General features: G+C 41.2%; 1 protein-coding gene across 1 annotated transcript in view; it reads right to left on the reverse strand.

Annotated features, from left to right (window-relative positions):
• TTC17 (tetratricopeptide repeat domain 17) overlaps positions 1–16816 on the reverse strand; it is a 64613-nt gene that overhangs the window by 46341 nt on the left and 1456 nt on the right. Inside the window, exons 2-3 of the mRNA XM_086748796.1 lie at positions 2665–2754; positions 813–982 (exon numbers count right to left, since the gene is read on the reverse strand). Of these exons, the coding sequence (XP_086604922.1) occupies positions 813–982; positions 2665–2754 (260 nt within the window). The remainder of the gene's footprint in view (positions 1–812; positions 983–2664; positions 2755–16816) is intronic.

Consider the following 16816-nt stretch of genomic DNA (forward strand, 5'->3'; position numbering starts at 1 on the left):
AAGAAAACATCAACATTTGGATAGCCTCCAAAATGCATCAGCGTCAACCTAGTGTATTACTACTACGATTAACGACTTGCCAGGCAAATGGCAATGCATGCAGATTAGAAGACTCTTCAACTGAAACAAAAAAATCCCAAGTATTAGTGAGAAGTCCAAATGAAGGTATCTGAGGATAAAATTAATATTTTCCCACTTCAAGTACTCATCTGATTACGTTAAAAAAAAAAAAAAAAAAACAACCAAAACAAACTCAACAAAAAAAACAGTCAGCCCTGAAGATGAATTACCAATGAAGCTGAATGTCAAGCAGACTGTCCACACATCCCTTATTTGCTAAACACAGCAATATGTGTATGACCAGAAGGTTCAACAGCTCGGTAATCAACAGAATTTCATTCAAATTTAAGTCAAGACAGTTCCCACTACAAGAAGTGTATCTAACTCAAAACACTCAAAGCACACTCAAGCAAATTCAACCCCCTTCTCCATGATGCACTTCAGCTTAATTCACGTCTGGTCATATCAGCACAGAGTTACAATGGCAGAACTAACTAGGAGGCTGGGAACAGAATGGAGAAGTTTCAGGGCAGGGCTAACATGGACAGTTTGGGGGAGACAGCATTTCTGTGTTGTACCTGTTCGTAATTAGTGGCAGAGGCTGTTTCAATTTTCTTTCATACTAACACAAAATAAAACAACCGTCATATAAAGAGCAGACAGTGATAGTATTTTTATTTTTAATGGCATTTAGATGTTTTGTTTATTTTTTCATTCAGTCAAAATCTTAAAAATATAAAGCATCTTATTACCGGATATCTTTGCTCTCTAAGGTGATGTACGTGCCATCGTACAGATCTAGGTCCCCCAATGGCACCTTTGCTTTAATGCAGTCTGGATCCTCTTTATTATGCCTTTGTTCCAGCCCTGTGTCTCTGTCCTCATTTTCCTCTATATGAATCTTTTGAGCAACTAACTGTTTCTGTAGGAATAAAGAAAAGGAAACAGAAGAATGTATATTGATGAAAGCAAATGTTACAGTTCCTAGGAGTTGAACAGTCCAACTTTTTTCTTAAAACTAAGTCCATTTGAAGAAAATTGAAAATACTCTCTTCATATTTTGGGAATATTTCTCTATATTTTAGAACATCTGTAGGACATTTTTTTTATTTAGATGGAATATAAATACTTTCAATAGAGATAATATGACTTGAACAGGCCCTTATTTCTCCTGTTGTACCTAAAAAGAGGGCTAATAGCATTCCAAATTCATGGAGGGCCATTCAGAAAAAGTAGCTATAATTGTTAACAGTATGTCAACTTTTCCATATTTGGACCCTTCTCCTCTACTGTAAGACCTCATGGAAATAATATCAGAGGTTGCAAACAAAATGATCTTCTTAACCATTCAGCGTGTTAAGTACAAGTGAGGTGGCAGGCTAATGTAAGAATTGAGACTGAAAATAATTTCTATAGATCAGCTTACAATGTGCCTTAGGAGCTACCTTTCAGCCTATAAAGCTCATAAGTACTGATTACTATAAGCAATCAATGGACTAACTATCTGTCCCAATACAGTAAGCTGTATTTAATTCAGACCTAGATCTGCAAATTGAAAGCCCATTACATATCATAAGGATTTGTATACGAGAAATGAGAAGAAAATTTGCATTTTTAATTAAAACCATGCACATTTGATAATACACTACTATGCAATACTAGAGATATATACAGTAGCAGCAACTCTTATGAGATCTTACAATAGATAACTTCTGCTGAAAGTTATTTGTACGCCACAAATTGTACATTAGTCGTTTCCAAACCTACAACTCTTGTTCTGAAAAGCTTACAACTGTTGCTCTGTCTATAGCTAAAATGTCCACTATCACAAAAACAAGCATACCTTGATGAGAAAGACTGGCTGAATATAGTCACATAAGGGGCAGTCCTGCTTTTTTTCGCCTCTTCCACTTCTCCCATTCACCTAAAGCTACCTCTGGGGCTCATCAAGCTTTCCAGTTAGCTAGTCATGCTAATCTGAAAAAGCCAAAGCTGGCACAAGAGAAAGACGTGCATGGGCAGAAGAAAGGCTGTGAACTGTTAGCTTGCCCAGCCCATATAGTACTTAAACTTTAGTTTAAATTATGAGTTTGAAGTTCATTAAAGACCTTTCAGAAGGGTGTTTTCAGACCCTTTTTCAATAACAAATGGGTTTGAAGAAAAACAGGTGACCTGATCTCTGTGTCCTAGAAAGAGCAATGGAAAGAACAGCTTGAAAGACCCAGAGAGGAGCTGAGATAAATTAATGGCCTACAGGCTGTACTCTAAATAGCAGCTATAATAAGTCTAAGACAACACTTCTACAAATAGTTCTGGAACACAGTAGCTACAGAATCCACTATCTAAATGACTTTACTTAAAAATGTTAGGGTTTACGGATAACAACAGGCAATGATGCAGCTGGGGACAATGATAACCAATTCAGCAAACCTGAGGCACAAAATTCTGGAGATCTGAATAATGCTTCATCCTTTCACTGAAGCACAATTCATGAACTGAAGCACAATAATGACTTTTGTTCCCCATCTAAATCTATCACTAAAAAGCTTATGATAAAAAATTTGTATTTTCAAAAATTAGTCAGTACTTAATGTTATGCTTTACCTCCAGCTCTTTGAGGTAGTTAACTGTTGTTTCTTGTCTCATTAGTATTACCAAATCATGTGGGTTCTTCAAGTTCATTGGCGAATCCACCTGCAAGACATTTCAACAGTCCATAAGGTAAGATATTCTCCTAATCAGAACAATTTTAAAAGGTAAGAAGTTATATTCATTCAACTACAGTTTGTCTGTTCAGAGGTTTTCTGGCCACTCAGCATTCACAATATGTCCATATTTTAATATGTCCATATTTTAAGTCTGTACTTCAAACAACGTTGCAATCTGAGAATCCAATTCAAACTATACTTTAATTTTAAACCTATTTTAGTTTATTGAGGCACATAAATTCTAAGAGGCGGCAAGTAAATTTCTCACAAAAGAAATTACTAAGAGTATCTACTGCTGAAATACTATATATCTTAAATTGCAACTGCAAAAACCTATTTTCTTTTATAACTTTAAAATTCCTCCATCAGGTCCCTCAATAAGCATAAAGTACTTCAGCTTCATGTCAAGTCCTCCATGCAACCAATTTAACACACTGATCTAGCATTAAGGATTAAGGAAATGAACAAAATCAAGAGGTAAGCAGACGAAGACTGAAAACTCTGTTACAGAAGATGGTGCTACAGCTTCCATAGCTAATGCACAGTAGTTGGCAGCTCAATGAAGAGTGACATTACAGGTAAGTCACAGGCAAGAGTGGTTACATGCCAGACTTTTACTGGTCCCTAAATGGACTTGGTAAGCTATGGCACTTCACTCCATAGCTGAAATACCCTAGCTCTGTCCTCATGCCAAATCAGTTCTGCTGCCTGACTGCGTGTGGGAAAGTTGCAACGGTCAAGAAGGTGGTGTATGAGCAGCTGAGCTGATCCAAAGGCTCACTGCTGCTGAAAGGCTCACATTCAGGCTTCCAGCCCCATTGTCTCCACTTTGTCAGTGCGATACCAGTTAGTCCTGCATGTCAGCTCTGGTGCCCATCAGGCTGTCTTGTGAGCTAACCCAACCTCAATAGTTGAACAGGACACAACCCCCTATTGGTTAGTTTATCTGAATTTGTAAATTAAATTAGCTCATGAGGATTCAATGAGTACGAGAAGAGAAGCGACAAAATGGACAGCAGTATGTGATGACAGGATGAGAGGAACAAGGGTGACAAGGATAGCAAGATCTCCCATTTTTAACATAGTGACTGTTATGGTAGACGATCTACACCAAGACATTCCTGGATTCGCTCAACTTCCATATACAGATACGGAACTAGCTACTGCATAAAGATGTAAGCTGTACCTGTGTGTTAGTCCTGGTATCTTCATGGGCTGTCCACTCCCATGAAATATGTCCAAACTTGGTTACATTATAATTTAATGGAAAAGTTTGCCATATATACATGTGCAGGAGAACCTCTTGAGCTCTAGCTCTTCATTTTGTGTCAACTTGCCAAACAATGTGAACACATTTCTGAGACTGTCTCTTTTTGTAAAGAACTGCATCTTCAGTAGGACAACAGCAAATTTCCTGGTCATTTTAACATGTCCTGTCAACAGATTAAGCCTTGGGCCATGTTCTCTTGGCTGTGAGTCAGATAAGAAGCTCAAATCTACTTTCTTTGAACTATTGACCGTGAAGACCACATTCCTTGCAAGCCTCCCACTGAGTAAAGATCCTATCCTCTAATATGTTGTTCCTTTTATTCTTCTTACCTCAAAGAAAAACCCCTAAGACTGGTTTTGGCTAAATTTGGCTAAGTATTCCTTTTGAAATCAAAAGCTGAGCTGCTTCTTTTAGTATGGACCTATTTTGACGGATGGCTACCTACACTTATACTCATGCATAACTCACTTTCTACCTTAGCAAATTAATTCTCTGATATCACTAGATGAACAGAAAATATTAGGTACTACTGACACCATACTTACACTAAGAATTTGGAGATTATGGATTTAACTGTTGCCAATAAAAGGTGATCAAGTATCCAAAATGATCCAGAGAACCACAGAAAATATCATATTAAAAAACCTAATGATATTGTTAGTCAAGTATTAAAGTCTACAGCATTTTTCTTGCAGTCATATTTCTCATTTCCTCCTGTGGGCTCCACCTCACTTTGAACCGGTTGCACACAGAACAAGCTATGTACTGAATGCAGCACTTGTTCATGCCTCATTTGCTAAAGAAACTACTGTGGTATGTGCAAGCAAATGAGAGATGAATTTGCAAAGAAAATAAGGGAAAGTTTTATTGTGTTTTAAGCACTTAATCACCTATTCCAAAATAGCATTGTTTCTCTGACAACCACAGGCTGCTTGCATGATACTACACAGTCACTGAGAGCAAAGTCAACTATTAGCTCCTCTGTCAACGACAAACTGCACCTGGGGAGTGATTTTTTTTGCAGAAAGTTATGCAGGCACCACCATTCAGAAAGCCTTGTTCTGAAAGATAAAGGATCTCAGCTTATAATTCATTCAGAAACAGAATTATATTCAGGGACAGTTTCTGTTTTTAATTTTTGATAAAACAGCCTCATGAGAGTTAGGTCTGAATTTAGTGTTTGGGAGTTTGGAGCAACAGGTTACCAATCCAGCATGCACGGCTTGACAGAAAAGCAATGCAACAAGTACCAAATTCCTATCAGCTATTACCTGGCAGCAGAGATCAAAGTGACAACAGTAACTGAAAAGCAATGTGGCTGAATTAATTCATAAAGTTATGTCAATCCACCAGGAAATCACCTCAAGTTAAGTGGCATGCACGATATTTTTATTTAGTCTTCAGACTTTCACTTCCAGATCTGACCTCAGTTTGTCACCAGCAAATGAGCACTTTCTAAAAATAGTAAAAATCTTCAACCTAGTAGAAAGTTTAATAATATTAAAGAGATTATGACTGCTAAGGTTATTTAAGACCAATGCAGTGCATAAACAAAGAGCTCTAAACCCAAAACTTCAGTAGTAAATCCAACCTTACATTTATTTACATTTGATCCTTTCTGACTCTGAAAGTTCAAGACTTCCATTGCAAGAAATGATCAGAGTAAAGACTACTATCAGCTCCTAAAAATAAAAATCTAGTTTAGGTGTAAATTTCTGAGAAAGAATTTGAATGGAAAAATTAAGCAGCTATACTGGACAAGTGTACATGCAAGGTTTGCAAAGGAAACTTGAGCCAGCACATCCAATGCATTCAGAGCACTTCTGGCAGCTTCTAAAAGTGAGCTGAATATACTGTCTCAGTTCTTATACCCTTCAAGTTTACACATCTCTAGTATGAAGGCATTACAAAACGGTAACTGAGGAAATAAGAAGCATTCAGATCTACAGAAAAAAGTTATGTGACACAAAGGAAAATACATTCTTAATTGAAAACCACAAGAGATCTTACGATATGCTACCTGCAAATGAGGAAAATAATGCCAGCTTGGCCTTCAACAGGCATCAGTTTGGAGGATGACAGTGCCCAAACTTAAGAATTTCATAGAATTTAAAGTGCAATTTCCTGATCTGCTTAGATTGATACAAAAAATCACGCCGCTGCCAAGTAGGGGAATCCCGTCTTTCTTACTACCTGTAATCTTAGGAGTCCACTGAGAAACAGGCCAGCCAATTCAGATAAAAAATAACTTCAAAGATTAAACAATTAGTTTTCAGCCAAATCAGCAGGCTGGTCTGAACTGGCCTCAGGTGAGCACTTCATCATCTCCCTCTCCACAGCGATGGCCACATGGCTCTCGAACTGCGACCTGTTCCTCTCAGATCCAGCCAGCAATACTGTCAAGACTTCTGGTCCGTTATCCACCTTTTTACAACATCCCTCCCCAGATCAAACATGTTTTCTTTTACAGTGCCAGCCGTTTCTACAGCTGGAAAAAGACAAAGCTGACCTACTCAGCCATGAAGAGCACCAATACTACATTTGCCATCAAGGGCAGGAACGTTACCTCATGAAGAATTTAGCACAGCGAGTAGGTAGCAAACAAAGATATAATACTCGCACAATCTACGCAGCAGAGGTAACAGCAGCAGCACGTGCTGAAATTGAGACCCCACACCTGGAGCCCTGCACAGCTCGCTCCCTGGGTGCTCACACTTTGCCCCATCCTTGCTGCTGGTGCTGCCAAGTGCCACCTAGCATCTTCCTGCTTTCCAGTGCAGCCATACTCCCAAACCCAGAAAATCATACCTGAATAAAAACGTAAGACATGCCAGAACTTTCCTGTGTGCTGCTGCTTGGATTTGGAAAAGCCCTCAGAGATTTACTCGACTGACAAATAATTCTTTAGCCAGAAATACAATAGTCCAAATAAGATGTACCTGATAGACACCTGGAGACTGTTCTGGATTACACCCCTTCCTTTCTACAAGAAAAATACTCTGAAGACTCTAGGTAGATTTTAGAAGATACTGGTTTCATTCAGTCTCACGCCATGCCTGTGCTCTCACAGACACTTGCCACCTCTATTTAGTCACCCAGAGACTGATCTGGTTGTGGAAATTCCTCCAGGTTCAAGAAAGTATCACAAACAAAACAAGAAGAGGCTGGTTCTACCAGAGAAGTTCTACATGAAATATCAACTTGTTTTTCTTTTCCTTATGTCTCTTGCCTTTGCACAGTTGAACTACATGTTCACGGCATCCATTAGAGAAAATATTTCTGTAGACAGAAAACAGTAAGCAACATGAATAGTACTGGATCATTTTTAGGAAAAAGCACAGCAAATCCACAATTGCATACGATCTTATGGTACAAATGGTACATATTTACTAGCTCATAGCCATAGCTCCCCTCTTATAACAGCTCAGGTATTTTTGCAAATACTTCCGCATTGAAAGCCTCCTGCCATGAAATAAAGGGCGTTCATGGCCCCTGTCTTACTAAGCTTCACCAGACTTGCTCATGATACAGTCCTGGGATCGCTGGAGTGAATAAAAGTTTGTATTTGTTTTAAGTACTGCTGAAGATTTGTGTGGTACAGTGTCTGTATTTAACATCAGTTTTTAAACAACTAGTAAGGAAAACAGATCAAAACTTTCCTCTGGAAACCAGCATAGGTCTGACTTCAACAGTTAAAACCTTATTAGAGGGCAGGTGTTATTTCAAAAGCTGTAATGTTCTATTTCAGCACTGTAAGAGCTGCAATCAAATATCCAGGTGTTCTCAGATGCTTCTTTTTACCCTAGGATTGAATCCACTGCCAGGCAGGCTTTGGTCTCACTTCAGTGTGCTGTACTCTGTTCCCTGACAGCCTGGAAGTTGCAGATGTACCTCCCCCCACCCCTGCCACTGTCAAAACCACTTCACATTTGATGCTTCTTGTCACATGGAACTGAGGATGGACAGGAACTGAGGATGTTACCATAAATTCAAATTGCATTAGAAATGGTAGCTTTGCTTTTACGCGATACAGGACAGTGGTGTACTAACACTACAGATCCTTCACCCCTTCATGCAAAGGCTGTTGTGCCTCATCATCTGACTAAAGTAGTGAGACGAAGGAAAAACAGTCAGACATTGTGACTGAGCTCATCTTTTGCAAAATCTAAGCAACTCCCCACAAGACTCTGCTGGGATGAAATGGAACAGAAGTCAACCAGCAGAGCATCTACAGTCTTGTGGCAAGGAGAGCAGAGACTCCTGCACCAGAATCAACTCGTGTTCCAACTTACTCATTTTTAACTCAAAGCGTCAGGCTGATGGCAAAGCATTTACTCTTCCTGCAAAGTGCTGAACCTGTGACATTCAAGATGAAGTGCTTGAAATGCAAGAATCTGACTTCAATTCAAACACAGTCAACAGGAAAAAAAAAAAAAGTGCTGAAAAGCTTTCCTTGAACCCCTGATGGCTACTATAGCTCCACTGCGGAAAGTCAGCCAGTAAACCACTTCTAAAATAAGTGTTCTCTGTTCAACTTTGCCCAAAGGTGAAAGTTTCTTTCTAAAGTGCAGTTCAAATTTATTCACTGTCACAAAGTACACCAAGAACCTGATTTAGCAAGAAACACACAGAATCTGTGTGACAAAAAAAAAAAAAAAAAAAAAAAAAAGAAAAAAAAAGAAAGAAGACATTGGAGTTGAATCAAATCCTTAAGTTTTAGAGTCTCTTGTGTTACCTGCATATATCAAAGTCTCTGAATAATTAGACTCGTAAGTTTTGCCAAGCCTTCCAGTGTATTTTTCCCCACGATCCAGTCATATTGCACCATGAAGTAAATTTTTAAACGCGAGAGTCAATGAATACCTCGGTCACCTATTTTTAGGTAAGGCTTTTTTTAAAGGACTGTGGAAAGCCCACAGTTCACTGACGCACAGGAACACCAAAATCAGAGCAGATGTTAGTGCCTCTGCATGTCCTAAAAGCATTCTGCTACATAAAGAAGGCAGATTATGACAGAAAGAAGCTGGAAAAGATACTACATCAAATGATCGCGTACAGCAAAATGGGCTCCTCGTACTTGCTTTATAGGCTTGTTTTACAGACAGTGGCTCTTTTGTCACTGTACTTGTAAATGAAGGCAATTCCCACTCAAATATGCGGTAGCTCCTTGCAGTCTCAAGTGGGAATGAAGGATCTAAGAACTGATGCTTGCCTTTTGGTATATTCTTGCTATCTTTGAGATACTCTACACTCCAACATGATGCTACAACGGCATTTCTGAAAAAGCCACCAGAAAAATCTGTATCGGTTTCAGTGCAAGACAAGCTACAAAATTGGAAAATACATGCTTTGGCTTATCTGAATGATAAGCAGGGAGTGTCAGAAGATACTTGTTCCAAGGGATGTCACTGAAAAATTCACACTGAAAAATTATGTTGAATTGAGTTTTTATAGTAAGTACTGAGCCATTTAAAAGCTTACAGCTACAGAATCTGTTAACAAACAGCATTAGGTGTTTGGGTATTACTAAGAGTAGTTGCACTACAGGGAAAATAGAAATTTTAAACACTTGTAGCACTTCAAATATAAAACCTAACAAAGTTGCAATATTATTGAATAGGTCAACTGAGATCACTTCCAGAGAGCACAGCAGCTATGAATATCGTAGATAACAGACCTAAATAAATCAAAGGAAAACAAGACTTTATTTGTAACACCACTTGTCTGCAACATTTTGTTGGTCATACTTGAGGGTACAAAACAAATTTCCAACGTGTATATTCCAGCTGAGGTTTGTATTCTACAGCAGCAAAACAGATGCCAGCCACACACTCAGTTGAACTGAAACAAGAGACGAAGAGATCGCTCACACACATCTGTAATGCACAAGCACTTGCTTTCATAAAGACTGGGTCCTGCCGCCTGCTCACTGCCAAATCCTAAAAATATTAAGTGTTCTAATGCTGAAAGTACAGAAAAGGAAAAATACTGATTAGATGTACAAGGCAGCTAAAAAGCTTAACCCTGAGCAGTAATTTTGCCAGCAGGCAACCCATTAGTTTTTTTCTGGTTAAACTTTAAGGGAAATAACTTTACCAAGTGAAGTATTTTCAGGGCAGGCACTTTATATCACGGTTCCCATTTCCTAACTGGTTAGTAACAGGTAGGGATTCAGCTTTAAATGTTAAAAAAAAAAAAAATAAAAAAAGAAAGTTCTTTACATGAAATAACAGTGGACTTCACAGTCTCACTGACTTTGCTCTTTTGAGCTTTGATGGAGCCTTCATGCAAACACGTGCTTGGGCCGCGTCCAGGCTACCAGCCTATCCTCTTGCTGAGAAGCTCACAACATGGGGAAGGCATGCCAGGCACCAAGCACGGCTTTCACCAGAGAACAATCAGTTTTGAACAGTTGATTTGTATCATATCTTGTCAGTTTGTCCTACCCTTATTTTAAAAGTGATGGAGAACAGGATGAGCGGCCAGGAAATCAAAACGCGAGGATGCTAAGAGAAATGGGACCTGGGAGCCACCCCGCGCCTGGAGGACAAGGTTGTATGGAAACACCAGGAGTGGCGGAGCGAGCCAGACACGGTGCCTACACACAGTCACAACCACCTTCTGGACCTACAAATTTAATCACCTTGGCATGTATAACTATGCTGGGCTAAATCCAGATATTTTTGTATTAAAGCTTTGCTATGAGTAGTCAAAATCTGGCATAAGGTTACCTGCTAGACTGTGGCAGGCATAAGGAACATGGGCACCAACAGCCGTATTTCAGCAGATCGGATCTGCCTCTCAGCTCCTCCACCTCAGATGCAAATCTTTTGCTGCTGAGTTGAGAACAATAAAAGCTACTTCTCCACCACCACTCTCTAAAATAACAAAAAATTTGCATTTCTGACTGCACTCCACATACAGGCTACCACAAGGCCTCTTTTTATCAAATTTGGATCTAGCCATGACCTTCACAGCAACAGAGAAAGACGGAGGCTGTGCTCCCCTGTGAGCAGGCAGTGCTGATGAAGTGCGGTTCTAGGTCAGCAGCACCCCATTGGGGACAACAATGTTAAGCATCTCAGCCATTCACTATACAAGATGTTCAGGTTCAAACTTTTCAAATACACCTATGAAAAGGCAGAAAATTTAAAGTGAAGTTCGATTTTTAAAAAACTATTATTTTTCACATTAGAGGAAGACCTAAATCCCACAGTCTTTCAGTGATCAGGAGAGAAGTTTTAAAACAAAACAAGTTTCCCTTTTCCCGAGGATAAGCTGAGCTTGCTTCAAAACCACCATGCTTTAGTCAGCACCCTGGGGTTGGATGACATTCTAATGAACCGCAGTAGACTCACACCAACCTCCAGCCTAGGTCTCCTTGCACGCCCTCATAAAGAGGCAGTGGCAACCGTTTAGGAGAAGACATGCTATGTTACACACTTCAGTAAAAACAAACAATTTTTTTTTTTGTTTAGCACACAATAGACTTGGAAGTATAAGTAATTCAGTCAAGAAAGAGGTCATATAGCCAAGCACACCAACCTTTGGAGAAAGAGCAAAGCAAACATGTCATTTTTAAGATGGGACTGAGTGACTGCCTAGTATATTGCAGAAGATGCTTCTGTAAGCAGTAAATAGCTTGTTATTTGCCTGCACTAGACTTTCAGCTTTCCTTGGTTTTGGATGGCTGCTTTCCTCTAGTCTTGAGCATATGGACCACTGTTCTCATCTCAATCTGTTAGCATAAGCGTGCAGTCAGATAGACATCAGTAATGCATTAACCAACTCTAAAGCCATTCATGAATCATCTCGCCTTGCTGCAACTTGAGGCACACTTGCATTCAAATCCACAATCAACCAAACAACAGTTAGGTAACTCCTAAGGTAACTCACCTGAGGAAGACTTGGGAGTGATGGTGGATGATAAGCTCAACATGAGCCAGCACATGCACTTGCAACCCAGAAGGCCAACCAAATTCTGGGCTGCCTCAAGAGAAGCGTGGCCAGCAGGTCGAGGGAGGTGATTCTCCCCCTCTACTCTGCCCTGGTGAGACCCCACCTGGAGTACTGTGTCCAGTTCTGGAGCCCCCATAAGAAGGACATGGACCAGTTGGAAAGGGTCTAGAGGAGGGCCACGAAGATGATCAGAGGGCTGGAGCACCTTTCCTATGAGGACAGGCTGAGAGAGTTGGGGCTGTTCAGCCTGGAGAAGAGAAGGCTCCAGGGAGACCTTATAGTGGCCTTCCAATATCTAAAGGGGACCTTCAGGAAAGACACGGAGAAACTCTTCAGTAGGGCCTGTTGTGACAGGAGAAGTGGTAACGGTTTCAGTTTTTTTACAATGAGGGTGGTGGAACACTGGCCCAGGTTGCCCAGAGAGGTAGTGGATGCCCCATTCCTGCAAACATTCAAGACCAGGCTGGATGGGGCGCTGAGCAACCTGATCTAGTTGGAGATGTCCCTGCTCCTTGTAGGGGGCGTGGATTAGATGACTTCTAAAGGTCCCTTCCAACCCTAACTATTCTATGATTCTATTATCTCCTCTCTTTACTTGTACTAAGTCAGAACTAAGCACGCTACTGCACTGCCTGAAATTCAGATGCAACGTTTATCGAGCAGCTACTGTTAGCCCCGAACAGACTAACCAGGCTTGTTCACTCTCTTCTTCAGATCATCGCTAACAAACTTCAAAACACATGACAGCACATTAAAAACAAAATAACTTTTTGCCAACTCAGATTCCTTGCCAGAGGCTCTCTACTCCTGGCAACAGTTCCCCAGTCCTGCTTTGGACCATCTGTTTGGGAGGTTTCTTTGTTTCTTTCAGTTTAGTTACTCGAAACTAAACTTTTTCAGCGTTTATAGTAGTCCATATAAAGGCAGTCCTTTGAGTCCTCACCAGCTTGCTTGGCTTTAATCACCTCTATCGAGGGATCTTTAGAAAGACCCTACGTCAGCTCTGATATGTCAGGTCTCAGGGATGACAGCAGTCAGTCCCCACCAGTAAAGCCATGACTGACCACTGAAACTGCTTCCTGCACTGTATTTAATCTGTCAATTGTTTGTCCTGTCTTTACGCCAAGTTTCTCTCTTCTCTTGCAGCACACTAGTATTTCTGTAGAGAGGCTAGGTTCCCTACTGGCAGACAAGCACTGTCTAAAATCAGTTATATATTAGCCTGAACTTTATACTGTGAGTCGTGAAATGAAAAGGCTTATAAACATGTGCAGTGAGCAGATACAATCTAATTAGAGAGAGACGATTACTCAGTCCCCGGCTTTGCAGGAATACACGTTTGAAGGTGGACTCAGACTAAAAGAAGAATGTGAACTGATCTAGAGAATGATGAATTTGACCTAAAAGCAGGCTAACAGAGCAACAGATACAGCTTGCTGGCTTTTCTCTTAATAGCTTACTGAGACAAAGAAATGTTACATACACTGCTGGGAATTAATTTGTTTCACCATTCGGAAACGCTCACGAGACACTGGAACAGCAGGGCCTACTTTGCAAGCACTCCCATTTACCAGATGAGATCTTGCTGATATACAGAGAATTGCTCAGTTTGTGTTAATTTTGCCACCCCTGCCAGGTTGTTACACCACTAGGAAATCCAGCTCAGGCCTCAGTCAGGGTACTGCTAGTGATCTTATGCCACAGGAAAATCAATCTCATGTTTCATGTTAAAGGCTTACATCCTTGCTGCGCTGTAAAGAGAAACAGCTAACAGAGATTTTAGGGCAATAATGTAAAATATTTTTACCCTTCCTCCCTCAAAGAGATTCCTGCTATTATACTTTTTACCTAGGCCAGGATCTGTAACATCTGCTTTCAGCTCCTCATCCACAGCACACTTTTGTAACAAGGAAAACAAGGCTCACAGTAGCAAACTAAAAGCTACAGAGAAGTTCTTGTCACTGGTGCTTATCTGGACATCCATAGCCAGTGGCTTATTTAGCAGAGGGAATGTCTGGGTTGTACTACCACTTAAAGTTTTGCCCACATCTTAATTATACAGACTTCATTCTGATAAACTGAGGTAGTCCAAGCAAAGATTGTGCCTGTGCCTCTGTAAAAAGGTGACAGTCTTTAAAAATGTGTTTCAGACTGCTTGAGAATGCTAATATTTCTAAAATAAAATAATATAAATGGTAATTAATACCACCACTTTTAGCCACTTCCAGTCAAAGACTGCTGTGCTGGAAGCACTGTGATCAGCAGCGCAAGGTCCGACAGTGCCTGCTCACCAGCAGCATCCCTTGGGGATCAATACCGGGGCCAACACTGTTTAATGTCTTTACTAGTGACAGGGGAAAAAAGAACCTCAGCAAGCTTGGTGTCCTCTGCAAATGCAGGCCACGGTGGAAAGAAGGGCTGTAGTCAAAGAGCTGGAGAAATGGGGTGACAAGGACCTCACGAAGTCAACAACAGCAAGTGCAAACCCAGTGCCTGGAACACAATGCCTCGTGCAGCAGGAAAGGCCGGGGCTGAACAGAAAACAGCTTTGCAGAAAAGGATGTTTGGGCTCCGGTGGGGAAAAGGTTGGTGATGAGCCAGCAGCGTGCCCTTGCAGCTGAGGCGGCCAACTGCATCCCGCGCCGCAGCACCAGGGCTGGAGCCGGCAGGGAGAGGGGAGTGACTGTCCTCCTCCGCCAGCCACCCGTGAGACTGCACCTGCTTCAGCCTTCTGTCCCCGGTTTCAAGGCCAGCAAAGCCCATTCAAGGTGGTGAGGGGCCTGGAGCACAGAACACGCAGAGCAGCTGAGAGAAGCAGGCTGGCTCAGCTGCAGGGGCACATTAGCTGCTGTTTTCAGCTTCTCAGAGGCAGGGCACAGAGAAGATAGAGCCAGACTGTTCTTGAGGTGCAACAGTGAGAGGAATTGTACCATCTGTTGCTACACAGGAAATTCTAATTAGAAAAGATGAAAAAAACCCAAAACATTCACACTGAAGGCAGTTGACCACTGGACCAGGTGCCCAGCAAGGCTGTCAAATCCCCAGCCCTGAATACAAAACTCAGCCCGGCAGGGCCCTCAGTGACCGGATCTAGCTGGCCCTGCTTGGAGCTGTAGGGCAAACGGAGTTACTCTATGATGCTACCTGGATTATTGAGTTAGAATGAGCAACAGTTAAAATTTATTCCAAAAGCAAATCTTGACTTACACAGCTGTCTTTCAGTAGGTAAGGTGCTTGCAAGCAGCAAGAACTAGCACAACAGATCAATATTTGCACGTTCAAAGGAGGAGTCTAGAGTACTATGGAAAAACCTGATGCAACAATATCTTTCTACAAAACAAGAGTAGATCAATTAGAAGTAGTACAGAAGGCGATAACAGGAACACTATGCACACTGAGAAGCTGAAACACCATATACTGCAGAGAAACACAAGAAGCTGAACAGCCAAAGAGTTTACGAGATGAATGTGGACAAAACCTCCACTGAAAATGCACAACGTAAAAATGGCTGGAAAGAAGGATTTAATGGCTAAGTGTACTGGTAAAAACACAAGTTCTCATAAGTACCAAGTTCACAAAGAATATTCTGAAAAACCAAAGTGAAGGGATGCTCTGCAGGAAAATTTTAGGCTTATGTCTTGTTAGTAAGTACTTAGGTCTTAGAATGAGGAGAAGAATAGCTCAAGTACTTTGGAATATTGTGGTTCTACCAATGAACTGATAAATCAATTATGAATCATCCAATTGCCAATAAATCACAGAATATCTCAAGTTGGAAGGGATCCATAAGGATCATTGAGTCCAACTCCCTATTCCTTGCAGGACTGTTGAAAACTAAACTATGATTAAGAGTGCTGTCCAGACACTGCTTGAGCTCTGACAGGCTTGGTGTCGTGATCACGTCTGTGAGGAGCCTGTTCCAGTGCCTGACCACCCTCTCAGTGAAGAACCTTTTCCTAATGTCCGGTCTCAACTTCCCATAACGCAGCTTCATTCCATTTCCTTGTGTCCTATCCCTGGTCACCAGAGAGAGCAGATCAGCACTTCCCCCTCCACCGCTCTCCTTGAGGAAGATGTAGACTGCAATGAGGTCACACCTCAACCTTCTCTTCTCCAAGCTGAATAAACCAAGTGACCTCAGCCACTTCTCGGAAGTCTTGCCCTCCAGACACCTTAGTCACTCTCCTCTGGACACACTCTAATAGTTCGAGGTCCTTCTTATGTTGAGGTGCCCAAAACCACACACAGCACTTGTGGTGGGGCTGCACCTGTGCAGCCCTGAATGGGATAGTGACAACTCCTTCCTATTGCTGGACAATGGGAATTGTCTGTTGGTTTTGCTGCAACTATTGAACGACAATTATGTTCTGGCATTTAAAACAACATTTAAGTTCACGCTAGAAAATGCCACTCTTCTCATTCCCCAAAATACAACTAAGTGGACAAAATTAAATTCAGAGGTGCTCTGCAGGGGTGGTAATAACCACAAATTTAAGTATCATTTTCGCAAGAGTCAGGGACACGACAGCAACAGATGCTGAAATACATCTTACACAAAAAACTCACTGGATAATTAGCAGCACTAACATCCCAGCTACCAAAGAATCCAGCTCTTCATATTCCAACTAATACCATACTTATAATTAGAGTTCCCTTCCCGGAAATGGATGGATTGATTTTGACTGTGCAGGTAAGAGGAGTTATTCCACAGATAGTATTTTACCATCTCAGCTACAGACCTTGAGAACATTATACATGGAACATGGGAACGCCCTTGCTTAGAAAGCACTGGTAACTGTAACAGAATAGCTTACTGCAC

This window comes from Chlamydotis macqueenii, chromosome 5 (assembly GCF_036417535.1).
Source record: "Chlamydotis macqueenii isolate bChlMac1 chromosome 5, bChlMac1.mat, whole genome shotgun sequence".
Classification (NCBI taxonomy): domain Eukaryota; kingdom Metazoa; phylum Chordata; class Aves; order Otidiformes; family Otididae; genus Chlamydotis; species Chlamydotis macqueenii.